Source organism: Alexandromys fortis, unplaced genomic scaffold, assembly GCF_014885135.2.
Source record: "Alexandromys fortis isolate MF-2015 unplaced genomic scaffold, M_Fortis_MF-2015_v1.1 scaffold_171, whole genome shotgun sequence".
Classification (NCBI taxonomy): Eukaryota; Metazoa; Chordata; class Mammalia; order Rodentia; family Cricetidae; genus Alexandromys; species Alexandromys fortis.
Window position 1 is genome coordinate 2,551,331 of NW_026068066.1, and position 25,088 is coordinate 2,576,418.

A 25,088-nucleotide genomic window follows, 5' to 3' on the forward strand; every position below is an offset into this window, starting at 1 on the left:
TGTTTTCAAGACTACTTCCTGCTGATTGTTGGGTGATGTATTCTTAGGGTTTATAGAGGCCTTTCGGGGGTCTTGTTCCATCAAACCACATTAGCCTGGAAGGAATCCACAGACTCTCATTTCCTGTGGAAACAAAAACAGAATCTCTTTTCCAACATATCCTTAGATTCCATTTTGAAGTCAAGATACCTTCATGCTGATTTAACTTAGCAGCCCCCAGAATCAAATGTCTCTCTGCAGTCAGAAAATTCAAAGAAAACACAATAATATACATAATCTAGGCTCTCTATGTATATTCCATCTTTACATAGTTTTTTCTTTACCTCTTTAATCTATGTCTTTCTGTACTCTTTTATGTTACTTTTGCTGTCTCTTAAAGACTTTGTTTTTTTAAAAAAAAACTATTTCTTTTTAAACATAGTGTGTCTCATTTAGAGGGCTTTTATGTCTGAATCTGTCCTATTGTGTATCTGAAATTCTTTTCTGACAAGGAACATTTTAAAATGGAAAGCAATGTGGTTGTGGCAGCCCTGGATGCTGGCTCCACCTCTCTCAGCCTTTCAATACAGTAGAGATATGTTTACCACCAGCTCTGGGACTGCTGGCTGGGAGCTGTGCTCACCACCTCAATTCTGGGAAGCACCTGTGCAGCACATAAACCCTTTTTATCTGAGTAAAAGCTAAATCTGCCATGCAGCATGCTGTGTGGCCTGGAAATGTCTCCATGTATGGAAGTGGGAATCCGTCATGCTTTCCTGCCTGTGTGTGCCTAGCCAACCCAATACGGCTGCTTTCCCAGGTGGGGGTGCTGAGTGGCAAGCATGCTCTCAGTTACTTTCCTCCTAAACCCGAGTGGGTGTACAAGCACCCAGACCCGAAGTTTGTGGCTGGCCATACAGGTTAGCCTCCAACATATGGGTGCCATTTTGTAGTAGGAGACTGCTCATTCATTTCCCAGCTGCCCAGACTTGAAACTATATTAATTACAGAAACTATATTAATTACAACAGTGCTTGACCAATGACTCTAGCATATTCTAGCTAGTTTTTACATCTTGGATTAACCCCTTTCTAACAATCTGTGTATTGCCACAAGACTGTGGCCTATAGTAAGTTTCCTAAGGTTCCAGCACGCCCTTCTCCTTTGGCAGCTACATGGCGTCTCCCTGACTCTGCCTATTCTCTTTCTTTATCTCTGATTGGATTTCCTGCCTGGCTTCACTCTGCTAAGCCATTGGCTAAAATAGCTTTATTCATCAACCAATAAAAACAACACATATACAGAAGGACATCCCATATCAGAGTCTCCTCAAGATAATAAACAGAGTGTACCAGAGAAAGACAACTGATGCCTTCTGCCCCCCACAATATGCATCATGTGTCCCCACATATACAGATACACTCTCACTGACACAAACACAAATAAATAAATCTTTAAAAAAAATTTTTTTACCATGAATTGATTCTTTGTGGATTTTATATCATGCTTTCCTATCCAACTCATTTCCCCATCCCCTTGCAACCTCCCTTCATCCTTGTGACTTCCCCCTAAACAAAACCAAACTGAAAAGAAAAACCAAAGACCAAACATAGCAAGAAAACAAAACAAAACAAACAAAAAAAGGGGGGGAAGACTCTTGTCATGGAAGCTGTAGTGTGGCCCGTTGAGTTGCACAGTTTACCCTTTAGTCAATTCGTCTTTACTTGTAAGTGTTCATTGCCAGAGCCATTGGTCTGACTTGAGGTCTCTGGTTTCTGCTACCCCACCAATAACAGGTCCATCCCCTTCATGTGCTCCAACAGTTCATAGACAAGGATGGGCCAACTCACAGCCCTGGTTCTAGACGTGGGTGCTAACTGGCTTGGTCAGCCCACCAGGTTTCCCCCATGGTCACTCCCTGGTGAGCTCTCCAGCACTGCATCAGCCAGCTCACCCGGTACAGCCTGCAGCAAGGAGCCGGGGCCAGTGCTCCTGTTCTCGGGTTTTCAGATCCAGCTCACTCACATTTAAACCCCCAGGGCCAGCTCTACTGTTTGTCCAGCATAGGGCCCTCTTTCCTGCTTGCTGTAGGGGACATACAAGGGAGGGGTGAGGTCGGCTCTCCTGCTCTCATGCCCTCAGGGCTGACTCATCTGTGCCTCCCAACAACAGGCTCAGCTCTAGTGTGCTGACCAGACAGGGTACACACCTGAGGTAAGGGGTGGAATCATCTTTCCCAGGTGTGTATGGGGGGGGGAGCTCTTCCCCAAGAGGTAGGTCCAGCCCTCCAGCTGCAGTATCCAGTGGGGAGCAAAGCCAACTGTCCCAGGGCCAGTGAAGGGTGGGGCCGGCTCAGCATGGCTCCGGTGATCCCCTGTGCTAACATGGGCTTTGGACATCATTACAGACCCAGGTCCAGCAGGGTCACAGACCCAGACATGACCCTGGGCAGCAGCTCAGACCCAAATTTCACCATGGCCTATAAGTAAATCTTTTATAAAAGAGATATGGATTATATATATATATATATATATATATATATATATATATGGGAATCTGTGTATATATTTACCTAAGAGGCAAATACAGGACACATATTTCCTTCCTCTGTCAGCCAAGAGGGCCTAGAAACAATGAGACTCAACTAGCATACAGTGCCAAGACATCAGCTTCTAATTCCAGTCTTAAATAAAGGTACCATGTCCTAGGGAGACAGTTGTCTGTAGAACTAGGATTATACATAATAGACAAGAGGGGCCTGGAGTGGTTTACACTTCAGGACATACTAAAGTCAACCAAAATGAGCAATAAAGGCCCAAACAAAACCAAAATTTGCACAGTGATGAAGGGTCCTGAATGGCACAGGACCCATGTGAAAGTGCTCTCGATGGTAAAAGCTGGCAAAATCACGGGGCAATATATGGTAGCTCCAGGTTACAAGTCAAAATACATGGCAAATATTCACAATTCTAAACCGATGAAAAATAAAACAAAAACAAACGGGAGACACAGTTTCCATGCAAAGAGAATTTCAAATAACCTAGAGAGAAGTTGTCGTGGATCAGATGGAGCATGATTCTGTACACCTCAAGTCTGGGTCTCGTGTGACTGTCTATCCAACAGTGGTGTAGAAAAGGGGAGGGTAGCATTACGTGGGGAGACAGTGCCTCAACCAGACAGCTGGGTCATAGAGACATGGGCCTGTGCACAATGTGATTAACAAGGCAGATAACTTCCATGACCTTCTCCCAGCAGAATCAGAAAAACAAACTCAAAAAGGGGGGATTTTACAAGAACCACAGCATGCTTTGAAATTGCCAAGATGGTCATCGAAAGCAAAAAATCTGGAAACTGACAGGTACAAATGAAAAAAATATGAGTAAAGAATAGAATTTAATTAGTTTTTAAAAATCAGTTTGGGTTTGTTAATTAGAACAAATAGATTTTGCCAATGTAAGGTGTTAACACTTGGGGTTACTGGAGGTGAGAACATGGTAACTCTCTGTTCACAGATTTTTCTTTTGTAAGTGCAAAACTACTCTGAGAAAGTTAATTTCTTTAAGACAGCAGTGTTGTAGAATATTAGTTAATGATATGTTACATTCTTTTATGCTGTGGAACATTTGTTTAATGATGCAAAGATGTGCTGCATTCTTTTATGTTGCATTTGTTTAACTCTGAGAAGCTGTGTTGCCTTGCCTGCCTAAAACACCTGATGGTCTAATCCGGAGCTGAATGGCCAATAACTAAGCAAGATAAAGATAGGCTGGGCTGCCACGCAGAGAGAATAAAATAGGATGAGAGGGAGAATGAAAGAGAGAGGAGGAGGGAGGAGGGAGAAAAGGGAAGGAGAAGAGGACACCAGTGGCCAGCCACCTCTCAGCAGCTCCGGCTGGAACCACATGCCCCCAATCTACTCTCCTTTGAACTTGGAGCCTTCCTAACAGCACATCTTTCAAAAACATCCCCCTAGAAGATGCAGTGATCAGTACATTTTAAGGCAAACTTAAGCCTTTGCAGGTGTTTCTTTTTGACGAGGGGAGCTAAGTCTTCACTTCAGTTGGGTCTTAAGAACTACTATGAAAACAGAGTCTTTATTCCTATTGTTGAATTAAATGCAGGAAGAGCAGGGCTAGTCTACATATATACAACTTCCTAAAGTCTATTACAGCATAAGTCCAGTCAGGCTTTGAAAGCCCTTCCCATGTCCATTCTTCCAAAAATAGGAAATCAGCCATCGCCTCTACAAGACCTAGACTCCTATATATACGGCCTGCTGGGTATTCGAAACCCTAATTTCTGGGACGATTTTGAAGAGCACTGAATCTGACGTCAAGATGGCCTCAGTTCACATCTCCCTTTCTCTTTAACCAATGTGGCCTCCAATGATGCCTTTATTCCAAGCCTGGGTTTGCTCGTGTGCATACAAACTTTGAACATTGCTTGTTGCATGTGTCTCACTGCACCCCGAGACTTGGCCAGTAGTGAAGAGCTGTAAGTGGGTACAGTCTCGGGCACCTCAAACTTTCAATACATTTCCTTTCTGCCCTTCCTGCTCACTTTCACCCGGTGGCTCAGCTGGCAAAGGCACCTGCTCCCAAACCTGAGGATCTGAATTTCATCCCCAGGAACCAAAAGGTGGAAGTAAAGAATGAGTCCCACACGTTGTGCTCTGACATAGCTATCCATGTGTCACCACCCATCCACACACCAACAATAAAAATAAATAGCAGAGGATGGTGGCCCACGTCTTTAAACTCAGCACTCAGGAGGCAGAAGCAGGCAGATCTCTGTGTTCAAGGCCAGCCTGGTCCACAGAGACTGGTTCCAGGACAGCCAGGGCTACACAGAGAAACCCTGTCTCAAAACAGTAAACTTAAATCAATAATGCAATAATGACTGCATTTCTTGTCGGGAAAAAAATTAACAAAGGCAAGGATGAAGGATGTGACGAGCATCTCAGAACAGCGAAGTTTCCAGGGAAAGATGAAATAACCACACTTCACTGGGTCCCTGTCACAGCCGTGCAACACTAATCAGAACTAGCATCCTGAATTACTCCACACGGCTCGTCTGAGAACCACACAGACCTGGACGGAGGACTGTGGGTTGGATTAAAATTGACAGCCATGTTAAATAGCAAAGTGGCATGGAATGACGAAAGGAGAATGCAAATGAGAGATTTTAAGAACCAGCGATCAATCTACTGGACGTGTTGAGAAACAATTATGTTTCTGAAATAAGTCCAGCAACATTCCCCAGTCAAGTGCTCAGAAAGTTTACTTGCTCTCACACCTGTGTGTGTAGGCGTGTGTTTTGTATAACAGTAAGTGTATCAGTGCATGTGTGTGTGTGTGTGTTGTGTGCTTGTGTGTGTGTGTACACGTGCGCGCACGTGTGCGTGTGCGTATTCTATGCCATATATATACCCGGTACGTACAGCCATTTCCTCGATGAAATCAACAAGGTCAGACTGAGATTCTGTCATCAATTATTGTTGGAATGTGGCTGAAAAGGGAAAGAATTTGGAATCAGTTGCCGTTGGCCGGGGATGGTTCCTCTCGTTAGAAGCTACTCCCTTGTCCCCAATACATTCTGATCCACCTAACTGGCAGTTTTCCAAGGACGCCTGGCACTGTGAAGAGAGAGGTTCAAAATGGTGCCAATACGGTGACGGTGGAGAGAGCCTCACAGATTCCCAGTTGGAAGTCACTTCGGTGAATTGAAAGCGTCTTTGCCTGGAGTTCTTTCTTTCCAGCGCCTGGTTTAGCCTGGGAGGGAGTCAAGGCCCCGGGTTAGGAACCCCAGTCCGCTGTGGTCCTGGCGGCCCAAGGACTCTCTGGTTGGGCAGCGTCCTCCCGCGCTTCTCCCGCGCCTCCGGGGACCCGGGGCGAGCCGGGATGGGCGTCAGACCGGGACCTACGCGCTAGTGCTGGGGAGTTCCCGCTGTAGAGAAACCGATGGGTGAGAGTCGGGTCGCGTCTCCATGGCAACCCAGTGGGGCCTAGCAGCGCAGGGAGACCGCAGGGAGGGCGCAGCGGGCTGGACCTGCGGCCCAGGACTGCTCAGACCTTTCCAGAGAGCAGCGCAGGTAACCGACTGGCTCCGTGGACCGGGCCCGGACCCTCCCCTCCATCCAGCTGGCGCGGGACGGCAGGGTCCACGTGCTGGGCAAACTAGGAGACAAGCTTCCAGCAGAACCATGGCCTTTGCCTCGGTTTCCCTCTTTTATTTGTCTGTACTTCCTGATCTAGTTTTGCCTCCTACCACCTCGCATTTCTGCCTCACTGGGGCAGTTCCTGCGGTGTGAATGGAGATTCTTTCTCCCTCCTTCCATCCCTCCCTTCCTTCCTCTTCTTCCTCTTCCAATTCCTTTTTCCCTCCCCCTTTGTTTCTTCCTTTTCCCTTTTTCTCTTCCCTCCTCTCCTACTTCTCTTTTCCCTCTTTCCCCCTCCCTCATCCCTTCTCAGGTGTTTAATTGGTTCATACGATTTTTAGGAGGGTCTAAATTGATTTTAACACTTTATTAATTTACATTATGTTAGTCCACAGCTCGAGCAAGCACACATGTGTGTTTTTATGTGCATGTGTGAATGTGTGTGTGTCTGTATGTCTATGTGTGTCTGTCTGTGTGTACATGTGTGTGTGTCTCTGTGTGTCTCTGTGTCTGTGTCTGTGTGACGGGGGGGAGTCTGTGTGTGTCTGTGTGTGTGTGTGTCTCTGTGCGTTGTGTATGTGTGTGTGTGTGTGTAGGCATATAGCTGCAGGTGCTCTCACAGGGCAGAAGAGGCATCAGAGTGCCCTGGGACTGGAGTTAGAGGTGCTTTTGAGCCACCTGACCAGTGCTGGGGCCCTCTATGCACTCTAAACACTCTGCATCCCGACTGCTGGACCACTTCTCTAGCCCCGTTCCTAGATGTTCTGTCCTAAATTTCCTGCTGTATTCACGCTTCTTAAAGGTCGAGAAAAGCCAATGAAAGAATACATCCTCTAAAGGCAAGGCATAGGAGCTCCATTAAGATGGACATTGGGGCTCCAGACAGCATTCCTCTTAGCAGGAATTATGAACTGAACACTCCACAAGGCAACTGACACAGAGCTGCCACTGTGCTAATGATGAATGCATGCTGCTTCCAGCCAGTACCACGTATCTCAGCCAAGGGCTGAGCCGGTATTCCTATCTGTGTGGGGCCTTCAAGCCAATGAAAGCCCACCCCCTTCTGTGCTGGTAGACGCAAGTCTCCATACTCATAAAACCCTATACTAAATAATGACTTACCAACAGCAAGAACTTCATCTTATATTAATATATGTAAACACTTTATAAATATAAATAATTTCCCCTCACAGATTAAAACTCAAGACGAACAAGCCAGATGTAGACAGTTTTTGGCATGGAGAACCAAGCCCATACCACAGCGGGGTAAGTGTGCAGAAACTTCTTTTTACTGAGTTCATCTTTGTGCCCAAAACTCCTTGGTGGAGCACAAGTTATGAAATGAATTGTTCCAAGAAGGATGTGCTGATTGCCTTTGGTAAGTAGGCTGAGGGGAATTTCAAATAGCTTATGGGGAATCTATTTACATGAGTCTTCCTGATGCTGAAAGGCTGGCTCTTCCCGGGAAGAGAGCATCCTCAGTAACGCTGTTGGATCACAAGTGCAGACCCCGGCGGGCCTCCTCAGCACTCACAGGTCCCCAGCACAGCACTTCCTGTTCACAGGTACAGACCCAGGTGGGCCTCCCCAGCTCTCACAGGTCCCCAGCACAGCACTTCCTGGCCACCTTGCTTCTTTCCTGCTGTAGTGAGTGTCTCTCTGCTCCTGTTTGAAGACTTATCATAGCCGGGCGGTGGTTGAGCATGCCTTTAATCAGAGCACTCGGGAGGCAGAGGCAGGCAGATCTCTGTGAGTTCGAGGCCAGCCTGGTCTACAAGAGCTAGTTCCAGGACAGGAACCAAAAACTACGGAGAAACCCTGTCTCAAAGATCCAAAAAAAACAAAAAAAACCAAACAAAAAAAAAAAAAAAAAAAAAAAAAAAAAAAAAAAAAAAAAAAGAAACCGACAGTAAAGACTTATCCTGTTTTCTCAACATGTAAACACAGCCCACAATACACGCATTTCCACAGAGTAGCGAGAATGAGATATTTTAGTTAAGGAACAGAGATTGGAAAACATTCAGTGTGGTAGAAAGGGAACCAAATTCCTTTTCCCAACTCTCTGTCCTAAATCTTCTCGGGGAATGAGCGCCATGAAGATTTCTCTATCCATCTGGCCACTGGTGGGGCTCAAGTTGGGGGAGCAGCAGATACTTCAGAGCCCAGTCTTGACTGCTGTTGAATCAAAAGCTCCAGGTGTCTCACTTGCAGTGACCTGCTCAGGCTGTGGCTCTGACACGGGGAAAGAAGAGCGAAGAAGAGTAAACAATGATGACTATCTGGAGTCCTGCTTCCTCTGACAGCCCTTATTCTCAATGAGAAAATGGAACATATTGCAGTATAACTGGAGTTCCTGAAACACACACACCACACACAAAATGCGAAACCTTAAATAACAAGAAAGCTCATCTCTGTGTCAGACTGAGAGGGTCATCTCTAGCCCCAAAGTGATTGCTTCTGCTCCAGTCATTGTGACTATTGCCTTCCATCATGGCAGTGTTCTTAATAAAGGGGAAGGAAGGGCAGGAAGACTTTCCTTCTAGGAGTCTGGACTTAGGATAGCTCGGCTTATAACCGCTTGCATGCCTGAGTGAAGCTATAAACATTTGGTAGGAACCATCCTCAGATTTCAACTCTGGATCTTTTGTGCAGACTAGAGATCTGTAGATTCATTCTGGCAATTCCAGTGAGCTCACTCTCAGTTAGCCACGCAATGGTGAGGGCAGACCAGCACCCCACCCCAGAACACTGAGTGGCTGAGCGGGTCGGCATATTTTCAGTGCTTTCTCAGCCTGCGGTATTTTCAGTATATGATGGCCCTGTCCCGCCATAGCCAACTCCACTGTAAGTTGGAGGCATCTGAAAGGGTGAAGAATGACCATTGCTGCATTCCCAGCAGACTCTGCCCAACTGAACCACAGAGAGATGGACAGAACACTGATCAATGAAGGATGTGGGGTCTGAATGGAAATACATCTGGCTCCAAAACCTGAATTCTTTCTCCACTGGAAGTGGATTGCATTGAGGTGTGAGAGGCAGCCTGCCTAGAGTCCACATCACAGTTGGGTCAGAAGGAGCATGCGTTGGGTCCCTGGTGTGACTGTATGTAACAGTAGAATACAGTAAGACAGACTGGGGGCCTCAAGCCTGGGGCTAGCAGATAGCCTCAGCCCTGCAGATCTGAAGGCGTGGCTGGTTCTCTGCATTCATTCTTTGGAAACAAAGTAGGCTGTACTGAGTTTTAAGCCCTGAAGTGCAAAGGTTATTTAAAAACAGACTTGGTCTTTAGAGAACTTAGGCGTTATTGGAGAGAGTTGGACTTGTTTGGGTACAGGATAGTTACAGAGCAGAAGTTAACGAGCACCCCACAGTTGCCCTGAAAGACTGTTACTTGTAACGGCGTAAGCGAATGCAGACAGATTGTCAAAATATAGACAGCTTTAATGGAGGAATAGACTTACAGAACCACTGTTCCCGCGGAGACCAGGAAAGCAGAAGAGAGCGCTGGGAGCACGCTCACCAATTTTATAGGAGAACTTTAGCCTGAGGCGAACACGCCCCCTAAGGGGTGGGACTTATCCCTACAGTTACTCATCTTGGTAGGCGTGTGGCCAGACACTGTATACTGTGGTCTCCAGAGCACAGAGACCACAGACTCTAATGGTGTTAAGGAACCGGTAAATGTGGCTCATTCTCCAGGGATTTGTTAGTGAATTCATAAACATGTTCCTCTGGTGTTACTTGAAGCAGCCTGTTTTCAACAAATTCTTAGCACCTACTGTGAGCTTACATAGCTCTAAAACCAGATACACATGCAAATATATATATCAAACACTGATAGGAAAAGGAAAGTGTGTGTGCAGTACAAAAATTCACTTGGTTCTGTACGTTACCAAAACCAAAATCTAGTTGTGTTGGTGCCCACCCAGTCTTCTACTCCAAAAGGCAGCTGCTTTCAATGATTTTGGCAGGGTTCCCTCCCAAGCCTTTGGTGTCTAACCCAGCATCTTCAAATAACACGCTTAGTCCTTTGGTGTCTAACCCAGCATCTTCAAATAACACGCTTGGTTGAGTTTTCCATTTTAAGCATTGCCTATTGGCTTTTACAATGGATGTTTTTTCTCTCCTGTCCCCCAATTAGCCATGATTTTGGTAGCATCCATAATCACTATATGTCTTCATAATAGTCTTCTTACGACTTTATAAGCCGCATCCATCTTGAAGGCTGACTGAGATCATTTTCCCTTCCTGTTCAAATTTTTTTCCTTCCTGGAGTTAGTGATCCTGACATCATAAACTTTTGGAGTCTTCTTTCTCCACAGTTCCCTTCTTTAAAGGGGGTGAGGGTGGGATTTCATCTGTAAATAAAGATGTAAACTTTATTTTAAAATAAATTTCTTTTAAGCGATCTTTAAAAAGATGCCTCGATCTTTGGACCTGCCCACCTTCTCCATCCTGTGAATTGCTTTCCTTGGCCCCTGAACTCACTTCTTCCTCAATCTAGGACCACCCATGGTATGGAGCTGTCCCTACTTGGGGTGCTTCTTCCCTCTAGAAAGTCCCTCACAGGCATGCCCAGAGGCCTGTCTCCCAGGTGAGTCTAGATCGTCAAGTTCACAGTCACTATTAACTGTTAAAACTTGCTACTTGACTCCCACAATTTTCACCTTTGTAGACTTTGTAGACTAAAGTGTGCATTTGCTTCGTTTTATTTTATTTATTTATTTATTTATTTATTTATTTATTTTGGTTTTTCGAGACAGGGTCTCTGTAGCTTTGGAGCCTGTCCTAGAACTAGCTCTTGTAGACCAGGCTGGTCTCAAACTCACAGAGATCCGCCTGCCTCTGCCTCCCAAGTGCTAGGATTAAAGGCATGCATCACCACCGCCCGGCCATTTGCTTCATTTTAGTAGGACTTGAGAAAGAAGCAAGCTCTGTGGATTCATCCACCTTGACCCAAAGCCTGCTTTTCCTCTGCTGAGCCTCTCATAGTCTCTGCATTCTTTGACTCCTCCTCCACTCGTCTCTTTCACAGTCTTATAAAGGGATCTAAAAATCAGAATGCTACTGCGCACACCAGTAAACTCTTCTCATCTTCCAGAGAACCGAGAAAGATTGAGTCTTTAAGAGCAGCTTCCTACCTGAATCCCCAAAGCCCTTCCTGACCCCGCTTCCCCTGTGTGTCTTCTTAACACTCAAGGGCCCTTCTCTGGGAGACACAGAATCACAGCTATGCTTGCTCGTTTCGTGGTGGGTTAAGTACAGTTTTATCATTGGTAAAAAGAAATTCCGATTGTTTTGATCTAAGCCCCTAGAGCAGGACCATAATGAGCTGCAACAGTACATTCTTCCTGCACACTGAGAATTCTTTCTGACTGACTTCAGTGACTCTTTGGGACTTCTGGCTGACCCAGACCTTCCTGTTCACCCCACATGGCTCTTCCCTTGTCTGATCCTCACCAGAACAGGCACACTTAATGGGTTCCTCTAATTTCTTGTGTCTTCGGATGAAGAAATGAGAAAGAGATGGGGATGGGGCATCTGGTGTGCGGTGTGAGGTGGATGCTGAAGTGTTAGCTGGGGGCCAGTTATGCACAGGATCAGTGACTGTGAACGAAAGAAAACTCGGGAGGAGGAAGGAGAGAAGGGGAGGAGATTCCCTTGGAAGACAGATTGGGTTACTAACAATGTTAGAGAAAGATTAGCAGTGTCACCACACAAAACACACTTGCCTGCACTTTTTATAGGATGCCATTGGGCATATTAGCCACCGGTTACATTAAAGGGGAAAGGGACCTGAGTGTGTAGACCTAACTGTGTACACTGGCACCAGGCACACCTAATATGATCTGGTGTTCTTCGGTGCATAACTTTTTGACATGTTGGAACCATCTAGAACAGCTGAGAGTCTCTAGTTGGTGTGGTTGGCACAGGAGGGTGAGCGCTGTATAACACTACCAGTGTTCTGCCTCTGAAGAGAGGAATGACCTCTTTGGATAGCAGCTAAGACAAAGTCGGGCCCTCTCTCCACCAAAGCCAAGAAGCACAAAGAAAAAAGAAAGCTATAAACAGAGCCAGGAAAGAATTCAGGCAGTGGTGACCAAGGCCCCACAGGGACTGGACCTAAACCAGCGACAGCGACATCTTCTCTCATCCCATCTCACTGACTGGAAGAGCATGGGGAGTCGGGAGCGATGTCAAAGACACAAAGAGTCACAGCACACCATATGCAGAGGGCCGAAAGAGGAGGAGCTAAGAGTTCAGAGTTGGGAGGAAGCAGAACGGCCTGAGAAAATGATGAGATCCAGAACAACCAGGAGTAGGTGGGACACACAACCGAGGGTACGTGGGACACACAGCCGAGGGTACGTGGGACACACAACCAGGGGTACATGGGACACACAGCCAGGGATACGTGGGACACACAGCCAGGGGTACATGGGACACACAGTCAGGGGTACCTGGGACACACAGACAGGGGTACGTGGGACACACAGACAGGGGTATGTGGGATACACAGACATGTGGCAGCAGTTTCTGCTCAGAGTCTGCTCGGGAGTCCTCTGAGGGTCACATCTGAGACACACTATTTTCACCTTCTCACACTGCTGAGATTAGGCTATGCCTTGAAGTTATCAGGGATTGTTGCTGTTGACCATACAAACATGTGGTGCAGCTGTCTCTGAGCTCTTCTTGCTAAGTCACTGCATGAGCAATGACTGTGTACAAATGACAGCGTCTGGGAGCCAGAATAGAGCCGTGAACTCTGCCCACGCAAATGCCTCCACTCATCATGGACATCTGATTCTCCTCACATCACTCTCCACACAGCTCAGGACATGAGGTGGGGCTGGAAGTTTGGTTCAGTGGTGGAGCCCTTGCCCGCAGGTGTAAGATTCTGGGATCAAACCCTTGTACTGCAAAGGAAAAGAGACTCAAGGTAGACTATGAGTCATGACTGGTGCTGTTGACCAGTGACCCAGGAATGTCAGACCTCACTCCAAGCCAGTCTCGGGGAAGATATACCTGCATTTAGCATGGCAGAACCAGGTGAGGCACTGATTGATAGAGGCACTGATGCCCCTGCCTCAACGGTGTTAGTGGTACCATGTGCAGGAACCATCATTAGGGATACCATGAAAACTTTGTCAGTATGCGAGAATGAAAGCATGGATATTGGGGAAGCTATTGTCTTTTTTCTGTTGCTATAGCAACATGTTCAAAGCTGGATGGTTTATAAGCAACAGAGGTATAGTTAGCTCAGTTTTGGAGACTGGAAGTCTAAGAGCAGACAACCTCACCCGGCTGTCTTTGCTGATGGCATCACACAGGGGTGTGCCGAAGAAAAGGAAGCTGGGGAGGCCCAGGGGCCAGTATTCCTCTCTTCAAGACTCAGCCCCACAAGACTTACAGATTCCTGCAAGAACTAAATCACGAGTGCCAAACTGTCTCCCATGAGGCCAGACCCTGAGGATCCCACCCCTCTGCTTCAGCAAGCTAGAAACCACACTCACCAGCCTTCAGGAGACACACTCCAACCACACACTGACAAGAGCAGCTGGCAGATGAGGGGTGATGACCCTTGGTCAGGTTTGCTCACTGGGTATGATGAGAGGGCAGGGTTTCAGGAACGGACCGGAGGTAGCACCAACAGTACTTGCTAGTCTGAAGGAGAGTTTACTCCTGGCAGCTGGGAGCAGTTGTGCCCTGTAAAGATGCGGAGCAGACGGGAACGGGAGCTGGTTTCAGCACGGAAGGTCAGGTAGTCTGTTTGCACCTGAAATATTTTCAGAGTCCCCCAACATCCTGTGGAATTGCTAATAATGGACAGGATTGGGCTGGATGCCTGGAATTCAGGACTTGAGACAGCAGAAACTTCCAGAAGTTAGTTAGCACAAGCTAGCAAGGAAAGTTCATGGGACATTTCCAAAGTTCAGAAAGCAGAATATTCCTTCAAGGTTTTATTTCTTTAAGTCTAGTATCGTTGCTTACCTGGCTCTTCCCATCAAGTGGAAGTGAAACATCCGGCCATGTTACCAGGTATGAAAGGCAGAAGGCCTATTCTCAGGCCGCTAGTGTTGCCATCTTATCACATGGGGGGGGGGGGTCCTGAATTGGCCTCATTTACCTCAGGTACTGCATATGAAGACAAACGTTCATTCTCGGTTTCCTCGAAGCTTCCATGGATCAGTTTGTGTGGGAAGTATGTGTGTTCCTTTGTAGCTACAGAGCTTCCCCTGGAAAAGAGGCCAGCACCTTCCAACTTACACTCCCTCCCTGCTTGCTTCCCTCCCCGTGTGCTCCCCTCCCTGTCTGCCCCCTCCCTGTCTATTCACTGAAAGGCTTCTCACTCATGATGTGAAAAGCTGTTACAGAGCATATCTGTGATGTGTCCATTTTAACACATCATCCCCTTCCCATGCTGACATTCATATTTATGTGATGAGCTGCTGTTGTCTCTCTCCCAAGCTCTAGACCCATGCTTGGTGATTCCTCACTACCTCCCCAGTGCAACAATGATGTGATTATTACTGATTTGCTTTGTCCCCTTCCAGAGCTGCCTTGGTTTAGAGAATGTGGCAAGGTTCATGTTGTTTACTTGTCTTTTTAAAAACCAGACCGTGAAAGCATGTGACTCAAGCCTGTAATCCCAGGGTTCAGGAGGCTGAGACAAAATGGTTGCTATCATTTTGAGGCCAGCCTGAGCTACATCCTGAGTTCTGGGCCAGCCTGAGCAACAGAGTGAGACACAGTCAAACAAATAACAACACAAAGTAAACCAAACAGAAGCCTGTGTTTCAAAGCTCTTTGAGAGGAGAATCCACCAGCTGCTGTACTGCCCTGTCTTTTCTGGATATTTCCATGTATCTTCTATGGTCTCCATTTTATTTCTTCCATTTTATTTCACTGTAGACGAAGTTTCTGTCCCTCCCAGTCCTGCAGCCATTCAGTCCCAAAGAAACACACAGAGGCCTATATTAATTATAAACTGTTTGGCTTATTGCTCAGGCTTATTACTAACTAACTCTTACAACTTAAATTAACCCATAATTCCTATCTACATTTAGCCATGTGGCTTGGTGCCTTTATTCAGTGAGGCAGTCTCATGTTGCTTCCTTTGCATCTGGCTGGTAACAGCATCTCCACCTTTTCTTTTCCCAGAATTCTCCTAGTATGGTCACCCCACCTATACTTCCTGCCTGGCTACTAGCCAATCAGTGTTTTATTAAACCAATACAAGTGACAAATCTTTACAGGGTACAAGAGCATTATCCCACAGCATTTCACAAATGACATTTTTATATATTCAGAAAGTACAGTAGGGTTTTAATCATGTACACACAAGGTAGCGTGAGCAAGGCCAGGAGATTAGTGTTGTCACCTCAAACGTCTATCATTTCTTACCAGCAAATGCACTGATTAGCCTGTCCTAAACACTCCGAGATGTGTGGTGATCATATTCACTGTGTTGCACTACAAAGCACCAGTCCTGCCAACAGTCCCGTGTCTCTTTCTCATCCTCTCTCCCTCCACCCAGTCTGGTAATAATCATGATGTCAGCATCAGTTCCAAGACTACGGGAGTAGATGGTGCTGTTAGGGTCCTGGAGAAGTTCCACAAAAGACCACCATCCACATATGTAATCAGCAAGAGCGTTTTATTATCCCAGCATGCTGGGTTGTGGCCACACACAGAAACAAGATGGTGAAAGACCCCGCAAGGGACCCATGGGCTCCTTTGCAGCAGAAGAGGAGTTCCTAGGACAGTTAGGTTATGGTAGATATGATTGGCTTAAGAAAGTGACCATCATACTGATGCTTTCTAATTGGTCAGGGCTAATCAGGGGCTGGTCAGGAATACAGTGATCCATTTTTTTTGGGCAGGCCTGGACAAGTCCCAGGCCTTGTCCTTGAGCTACTGACTGTGGCTTAGGCCTAGCCTGGTACTGTATGTACCAGGCCTCGTTCTTGTTGCTAGGGGTGTTGAGGATTGTTCATTGTTTGTGGCTCTTTCACGGGAAACTGAAAACGAGGCCTAATCTCTGAGAGAAGACCGAGCACACGATTAGGAGTCCTCTCAGTGGGTGTCTGTCTGTCTGTCTGTGAGGATGCACTTCATAAATGTCCTCTTTCTCCATTCTTGCTGTCACAGATGTCAGGACTTCATAGGTTTTTATGGCTGAATAGTATTCCACTGTATGTCTCTGCCACGTTCTCTGTGCCGTCTGCTGGGCTGGGAGATGTTTGGTTTGAGTCTGTGTCCTAGCTTTTGGAAATAGTAATAAATTTGGGTTGTGGGTGCCTTTCCAACATGCAGATTTAATTCACTTCAGGTATAGACGCTCTCACTGTGTGACACCCAATAGATGTTCTCACTGTGTGACACCCAATAGATGTTCTCACTGTGTGACCCCCAAATAGATGTTCTCACTGTGTGACACCCCATAGACGTTCTCACTGTGTGACACCCCATAGACGTTCTCACTGTGTGACACCCCATAGACGTTCTCACTGTGTGACACCTCATAGACGTTCTCATGGTAGTGACACCCCAATAGACATTCTCACTGTGTGACACCCCAATAGACATTCTCACTGTGTGACACCCCAAGTAGACATTCTCACTGTGTGACACCCCATAGATGTTCTCACTGTGTGACCCCCATAGATGTTCTCACTGTGTGACCCCCCAATAGATGATCTCACTGTAGTGAGACCCCAAATTAACAAAGAAATCTTGAGCAGAAAGAACAAGTCCGGAATCACTGTACCTCAGACCACACTAAAGCTCAGTCACCAAGGCAGCATGGCTTCAGCATAAAGACAGACTCACCCTCTTCCAGCCTTGAAATGAGGGTTTGTGTCTAGTCTTACTGTAATTTGTTATGCCATCTTTGGCTGCAATCCCTTGGAGGCCTGCTCTTCTTTTTTAAGGGAAAGGGATCTGGGGGAGAAAGGAATGGAGGGATGGAGGCTGCCGCCAAGATGTAATGTATGAGAGAATAAAAAGAGAGAGAAAGAAGAAGAGGGACACAAAGATCAAAGAAGCAGAAAAAGCCCAGAAATGACCTCATGAATTTACAACCAATTGAATGTTTACAAGTTGCTAGAAACATGGAGAAAGGGTAACCTTTTAAATAAACTGCTGGGGAAAAAAGAAGCTATATTCTCATCAGATACAAACAGCAGCTCAAAAAGGATTAAAGTATGAAATGCAAGACCCCAAACTAGAAAAATACCAGGAAAAGGCTAGGAAAAAGTTTGAGGACCTTGATTTTGGCAGTGAATTTTTTTTTGTATGGAGAACCCAGGAAACACAAAAGCAAAAACTAACAGATGAGATTCCACTAACATAAAAAATTTCTTGCTAGCGAATGAAGCAATCAACAGATCCCAGATGACAAGCGACAGAATACAAGCAGCCAGTAGACCACACGTGACAGCAAACGGAATACGCAGATCTGACAAGAGGTTAATATCCAGAGTACACAAGAACCTCAAACAATGTAATACCGAAACTCAGGCAAGAGGGCTGAAGAACTGGCTTAGGCCCACACCTTTAGTCTTCACACAGCTCCATCCGCCATTGTGATGTCATCAGCCATTTTCTTCCCTCTTCAGCTCCAGATGTCATATCCCGACATTTAATCCCAGACTACGCCATCACCAAGCAGGCCTTTGTGCCCTCTCCCTCTGGCCTCTCATGTCAAAGGCTTAAAGCTGAAGGGTCTGGCCCGACCCCAGAGCCCTCTCTTGTGAGCTGTCCCCACAGATGAACCTGAAGGTAAAGACTGGGTTTGCATGCCTTAGGCAGACACAGCCCACCCAGTATCCAAATCTGATGACTCTGAGAGCTGCTTTTTATTCCAGTTTGGCTCCTCAATCAACTCTTCTAAAACTGAGATACGACTCCTACTTAGGGGATGTGGAAAGAGTCCGTGAGAGGAAGCAAAGAGAAATCCTTAATATAGCGTAGCCGGGGAGTGACTGAAGGAAGAAACGAGGATATAAAGAACTCTCATGCCAAACTACATGAAGGAGACTAAAGCACCACTTTTCGCTTCTATTTTAAACTTTGCTCAAACTACAACTTTCAAATCACACTCCTTTTCTCACCAAATGCACATCTTCATGCCTTTCTACTGTGCTTGTAGCGCTTCTTCTTCCTCTCCCTCTCTCTCTCGGACATACACATGTATGTGTGTGTGTGCATGTGTGTGCGTGCATGTGTGTGCGTGTATGGGTGTCTGTGCATGTGCGTGCGTGTGTTCATGTGGGGTGTATGGGCATGTGTGTGTGCTGTGTGTGCGTGCTTGTGCACATGTATGTGTGCGGACGTGTGTACAGGTGTGTGTGTGCATGTGTGTGTGTGTGTGTGTGAACAGCAAGCAGTAGACATACCACGGCCTAGACTGTACACTGTCCTGAAAAATTTTCTCTGCCAAACATGCCAGTCTCTTGCCTTTGAATTCCACCTCTCTCGAGTTCTCAGGACAGGAATAGATCATAGCCCTATTCTTTACAGAATATAGCCATGCTGTCAATGGAAACAAGCTGACGTCTCTCTTAGCATTCTGTTCTTCTACCCCCTCTAGAAAGGCCCATTAAAGTCTGCTTACAGCAATTCCATTCTGTGAAACAGATCCAAAGGCCCATGAACCACATGATCAGGTGGTCACAGCAATGACCTTACTCCTCAGTAGCCATTTTCAGTATAATTTATTTTTACACTTTCTGTGACAAAATATCTCAAAATCAGCCTAAATATATGTCTTAGTTATTATTATATTGTGGTGACAAAGCACCAGGGTGAAGGAAAGTTATAAAATAAAGTGTTTAATAGTGCTTATGGCTTCAGAGCGTCAGCATCCATGGTAGCAGAACCAAGGCATGGTGGCAGGAACAACTGGAAGATTACATCTTGATCTACGAGTAGGAGACAGAGAGCTAACAAGGGACAAGGGAAAGCTTGGACTCCTCAGAGCTCACCTTCCTGACACACTTCCTCCAACCACGAGTCTATTGGAGACATCCTCATTCGATCCACCAAAGGAAGAGCATTTCTTTGCTCTCCTGACTTGAAGGGAGACAGTGTGGCTGGGTGTCTTGCATCTGTCTGTAACTGGAAGCAGAGAGATGAATGCTGGTACACACTGGGCTTCCTTCATTGCTCCCCCTTTTACTCAAGCTGCTCAACTGCTTGTGTTTAAGGCATATCTTCCCTCTTCAGTTAAACTTCTCTGATGACACCCTCACAGATCCACCCACAGCTGGGTTTCTAGATGATTCTAGAGTCCAGTTAAGTCGATGGTGAAGACATCACACGTGCATTTGCAGATTCAAGACACCATAGAAACGTGGGAAAGCTTTGTAGGAGAGGGAACACTGGGTTTGCTGTGCTTGGGGGCTTTTGGCACAGAGGGGTTAGAGGGAGGATAACTAGAAGGAAGGCATTCTGGGTGATTGGTTTGGGTAACATATTCATCCTTCTCTGGCTGTTTCTGAGCTGGAAAGGGAGTAAAAAGGAAGCTCAGTAACCAAGTTATACTGCCCTCTGGTGACACCTGCAGCCTCGGGGTTTGGCCTTCTGAGCTGGCTGGTGCGGAAGTTGCAGGACAAAGTCTGCTGTCACGTGGTCTGGCCACCAGTCCCTCAACTAACTGGACTCTGATACTGCAGGTTGAGAAGACAGAGTACAGCCAGCACTGTAGCCTACACGTTAATGACTTGGTATTGGGTGGTCGTGCTGTGTTGAAGATCCTGAATGACCTCAGGATCAAGTTAGGACTAGGGAGTGGGAAAGACATCACTGGGAAAACAGAACACTTCTTGTTAACACGATATCCTCTCAGAAAGTGGCAGTTATTTGCTCAGGGGAAGACCTCGGAACTATGCTAAGTGATGTCTTGCAAAATAGAATCACATGATACTTTTGTTACTGACCCAGAATCTTATCAAAGGCTACTGAATCTGGTCGGTGCTGTATGTGATAGACGACCCTCAAGAAATGTTTGTGAAAGAAGTGCACATGCTGGGCCAACAGATGAGTTGGATGACTGTGATGTGGGACTCCCCTCTGAGTGCTACGAATATGTTTTATTACCATTGGCTAATCAAGAAGCTTCTTTGATCTACAGCAGGGCAGAATAGAGCTAGGCAGGGGAAACTAAACTGAATACAGGGAGAAAGAAGGCAGAGTCAGAGAGATGCCATGTAATTACCAAAGGAGAAAGACACCGGAACCTTACCAGTAGGCCGCAGCCTCGTGGTGATACAAAGACTACTAGAAATTGGTTAATTTAAGATGTAAGAGCTAGCTAGAAATATGCCTGAACCGTTGGCCAAGCAGTGTTGTAATTAATATAGTTTTTGTGTGATTATTTGGGTCTGGGCAACTGAGAAACCAAAGAACAGTCTCCGTTTACAGACCAGTGTGTGTGATTTCTTCTGTCCTGCGAGTCTTGAATTCTAACTTACCATAGTCACAGCCAGGAAACAAGTCATTCGTTTATTAATTTGACAGTATCAGTGGGCTAGAGTCCTTGTTCTGCACTCTATGTTGGAGCAGTTTTGAACCCCACTAGCTTGTTGCACTCCTATATGTCAAAGAAATGTCCACAAAAGAGCTCTTCTATCCCTGCAGAGGTGGACTGAGCACTTACAGTGTCCTGGAGCACTTTCCTCACGAGGGAGCACCCACCCACCCATGGTGGAGCACTACCTCCATATTAGGGTGCTCACCCTATGCTGGTGCACTCCCTCCATGCTGGAGCACTGCTCGGGGTTATGGGGAGGCAGTGATGAGCAAGATGATAGCTCTTTTCTTCTCAGAGCCGATACTAACAGAAATAAATCTTATTTATACTAAAGAGGAATGCAAGTAGTTATCAAAAAAAACGTATGAAAATGAAAGGCTGTGGTTCTATTCTTCTCAACATCAGGATTCCAATTAAAAGTTAGTCATGCTCTCCATGGAAGAATTGGCACACTTCCTCTCCTTGGGTTTAAGTTTGGTGGGTTTTTTGTGGGTTTTGCTATTGGTTTTATTTGGTTTTGTTTTGTTTGTTTTGTTTTGTTTTTTTGAGACAGGGTATCTCTGTATAACAGCCTTGGCAGTTCTGGAACTCACTCTGTAGACCAGGCTGGCCTTGAACTCACAAAGATCTGCCTGTCTCTGTCTCTAAAGTGCTAGGATTAAAGGCATGTACCACCACTGCCTGGTGGGTTTAAGATTTAAGTGAAGATTGACAATGTCTTTGGGCCTTACTCCAGGACTACCAAGAAAGACTTCAGAATGACACTTTGTACTTAGCCCCTCTCTAACGACGTCAAGGCTGGTCAGTGTCCTTCCGGATAAACTAGAGAGACAGCTTTGCTCAGATGGTGTTGGGCGATTCTGGAAACACAGGATTTGGGGGCTTATTGTGGTCAGTACCATAGATTTTAAGATGATACACAGGACTCCACGAATGGGAAGCTGAGACCTGTTTCTGACCCTTCTACAGATGAGCTATGTAACTGTGGACATGACTGATGTCTCAGTGTGTCTCTGTCAAACCTCCTTGAGTTATGACAGACGTCTGTGTGTCTATTTTCACTTGTTGGATCCCTAAGTGCTTAGCACTTGTTCAGAATTTCCATATCCACTAGAATTAGCATATTCTAAAACGATGGAGTTTGTTAGATTTGGTTTGGTTCCAATTTTGTGGGGTGTGTGTATGTTTGCGTATGTATGTGTGTGTATGTGTGTGTGTAAGTGGAGGGACTGGTTGTTGTTTTATTTTGTTTGTTTGTTTGTTTGTTTGTTTTGAGATTTTGCTTTTCATTTTTTTAGGGGAGTGTTTTTGGGGTTTTTTTGAGATAAGTATCTGGAAGTCACTATACAGTCTGACTGACTGCCTGAGCAATACAGTTGACTCTGCTTTCTTAGTACTGGTTATAGGTAGGCAACAAGGTTTTATTTGTTTTGGATAATATATATGCACTGTGCTGGTTAGTCTTATGTCAACTTGACACAAGCTAGAGTTATCTGAAAGGAGGCAACATGAATTGAGAAATACCTCCATAAGATCTGACTGTAAGGCATTTTCTTAATTAGTGATTGATAGAAAGGGCCCAGCCCGTGTTGCCATCCCTGGTCTAGTGGTCCTGGGTTTTTATTGAGCAAGCCAGATTGAGCAAGGCAGATTGAGCAAGCCATGGCCTCCGCATCAGCTCCTGCCTCCAGGTTCCTGCCCTGTTTGAGCTCCTGTTCTGACTTCCTTCAGTGATGGACTCCAGCGTGGAAGTATAAACCAGATAGACCCTTTCCTCCACAGCTTGCTTTTGGGTCTGGTGTTTCATCACAGCTACAAAAACCCTGACTGAGACAAACACTATCATCTCTGAAATGACCTTTGATATTACTAGTAGTTAAACCCACTGCTTCGCAGCTTCTTAAACAGTTGAGCCATTTGAGGAAGCAACGAAGCTGCACAGTGATGCAGGAATCCTTCCCGCCCCATCTTAGCCTTCTGAAACTGTCTCACTTTTGTATATTCACCAGAGCATCTCCTTGTGAAGCAGAGCTCCAGGAACTGATGGAACAAATTGACATCATGGTGAGCAACAAGAAGCTGGACTGGGAAAGGAAGATGCGGGCTTTAGAGACACGGTTAGACCTCCGGGATCAAGAGTTGGCCAATGCGCAGACTTGCTTGGACCAGAAAGGCCAGGAGGTACTGAGCACGTGTCAGTAAAGAGTTCACACTCCGAACTCATTTGTCACTTACAACCCTGTCAGCACAGCTGGTGGTAAATGTGTGCTATCAAAGAGACGCAGAGAGTAAGTCAGGCACTCACTGATGGAGACGCTCACTACATCAGTGCTGCCAGTAAATTAAGCAGACGTTTAAGGTACGTGCGAAGTAAGAGTGTTTGGGAACAAAGGTAAAAACGCTTCGTCTCCCTCCATGGAGATCAAAGCTGTCCTTGTTCAGTAGAGTTCAGGGGCATTCGCTGCCTCTGGTCTGCTGGAAAACATTCTGTGAACAAGCATATCGAGAGCTAATTGCCAAAGGAGAGTGCATTTCATAAGTGTGTGTGCATGTGCGTGTGTGTTCTCCTGTGTGGGGGGGTGTTCTTGGGGGGTATGCGTGGATGTGTGTGAGTGTGCATGTGTATGCATGTGTATGTATGGGTTGTGTGTTTTCATATGTGCATGGGTATGCATGGATATGTATGTATGGGTTGTATGTACTCATATGTGCATGTGTATGCATGTGTATGTGTGGGTGTGTTCTCATATGTGCATGGGTATGCATGGATGTGTATATATGGGTTGTATGTTCTCATATGTGCATGTGTATGTATGGGTGTGTGTGTTCTCATATGTGCATGGGTAAGCATGGATGTAGGTGCATGTGTAGGTTCTCATGTGTGTGTGTTCTAGTGTGCGTGTGTTGTCCTGTGTGCAGGGGTGTGTGTGGGTGTGCAGTGTACACCCGCAGTGCCCACTTAGAAAGGCTTCTTCCACTCCCATGGCTGCTCATTGCCGAGCTGGTGCTCATGGGAGAATGTGAGAGCCCGTAGACCCTGGGGTTGCAAAAAAGTATGTGCAGACCTACAGGTCTGGACTCTTCCGGGAGAGGCATAAAGGGAAAGTTCTCCAGTCAGGAATCACATGCCACAGAAGCGTCCATCAGCCATCTTCTGGCTCTGCGACTTCTAGATAGAACTTGGTTTGGACAAAGCTGAGGGCATTGGTGTCTCACAGGTGGGTGTGGCAGTGGTTTCCCTTGACAGGAAAGGCAGGTCCCCTGGTCCTGGAATAAGCAAGGACCTGCAGTGGCACAGATATGGAGTAGATGTCTCATCTGCATTTAAACAGGATAATTCAAATCCTTAACCAACCCTCTTAAGCATTTTTATTTTCTCGTTAATATGTTAGTTCCTCTAAAATGCAACTATTATCCATAGACTGCCAAACTGGTAAGGGATGGAACCTAACTGAAAGAAAAATCTTTGTGTTACATTAGCAGAAGTTCTACACGAGTAACAATGGCACAGCCTCCCAAACAGATCAGACAGGGTAAATTCTAAATCTTAATTTAAAATCAACAGTGCTAACACACTTCCGTGCTGTCCTCGTACGTGGCAGTGGACCAGGCCAGAGACGCTAGAGACATGTGGTTTCTGAGAATGCAGTTATTAGCAGCTATTTTAAGAACTGCCAGACAAATATTTACTCTTGGCTCGGTGCAGCAGTTTAACTTGGATTGCAATTTTCCTTTTTTAAAGGTAAAATTCAGAAAAAGCTAATTTAAAGTTTGTTCTTCATGCAGGTGGGCTTACTTCGACAGAAGTTGGACAGTCTAGAAAAATGTAATTTAGTAATGACTCAGAACTATGAAGGGCAGCTACAGACCCTCAAAGCTCAAGTAAGAGAACCTATTAATGTACCGTCACACATTTGGATACACGTTCTGACCTGTACAGTTTTTGTTTGTTCGATTTTTTGTTTGTTTGTTTGTTTTGAGACAGAGTTTCTCTGTAACTTTGGAGCAAGTCCTGGAACTAGCTCTTGTAGACCAGGATGACCTTGAACTCACAGACACCCTCCTGTCTCTGCCTCCCTGAGTGCTGGGATTAAAGGCGTGGTACCACCCTTCCGGCAACCTATAAAATTGTTAATTTTTTAAAAAAAGTGTTTTGCACACAATGAAACATTCTTGTGTCTTCATTGCATATTTGTCTCTGGGTTTTAGTATCCTCTGTGTCCTGATTTGTCTCTCCTACTAGGCTGTCAACTCAGATACCTTCTGCACTGCCTTCACTGACAGGGTACCAGACAGAAAACTTTCTGTCTCTCCAGAAGACAGAGATATTTTTAATGATTATTAGTTAAGAGACCCACAAAAAAAACCCACAAAATTATTTCCTATGGTTATTTCTGGGGATAGGGTTTCTTGCAT

At 45.8% G+C, this 25,088-nt stretch overlaps 1 protein-coding gene across 4 annotated transcripts in view; it reads left to right on the forward strand.

Moving 5' to 3' along the window:
- The first annotated feature begins 5,667 nt into the window (after positions 1-5,667).
- Deup1 (deuterosome assembly protein 1) overlaps positions 5,668-25,088 on the forward strand; it is a 68,259-nt gene continuing 48,838 nt past the window's right edge. For 3 of the 4 annotated variants that reach the window (XM_050120579.1, XM_050120582.1, XM_050120583.1), the window contains exons 1-4: positions 5,959-6,070; positions 7,330-7,402; positions 22,682-22,853; positions 24,459-24,554. In XM_050120579.1, the coding sequence (XP_049976536.1) occupies positions 7,374-7,402; positions 22,682-22,853; positions 24,459-24,554 (297 nt within the window). In that variant the 5' untranslated portion in view covers positions 5,959-6,070; positions 7,330-7,373. Of the gene's footprint in view, positions 5,697-5,958; positions 6,071-7,329; positions 7,403-22,681; positions 22,854-24,458; positions 24,555-25,088 lie in introns of those variants that run through there. The other variant, XM_050120581.1, reaches the window with a different exon arrangement.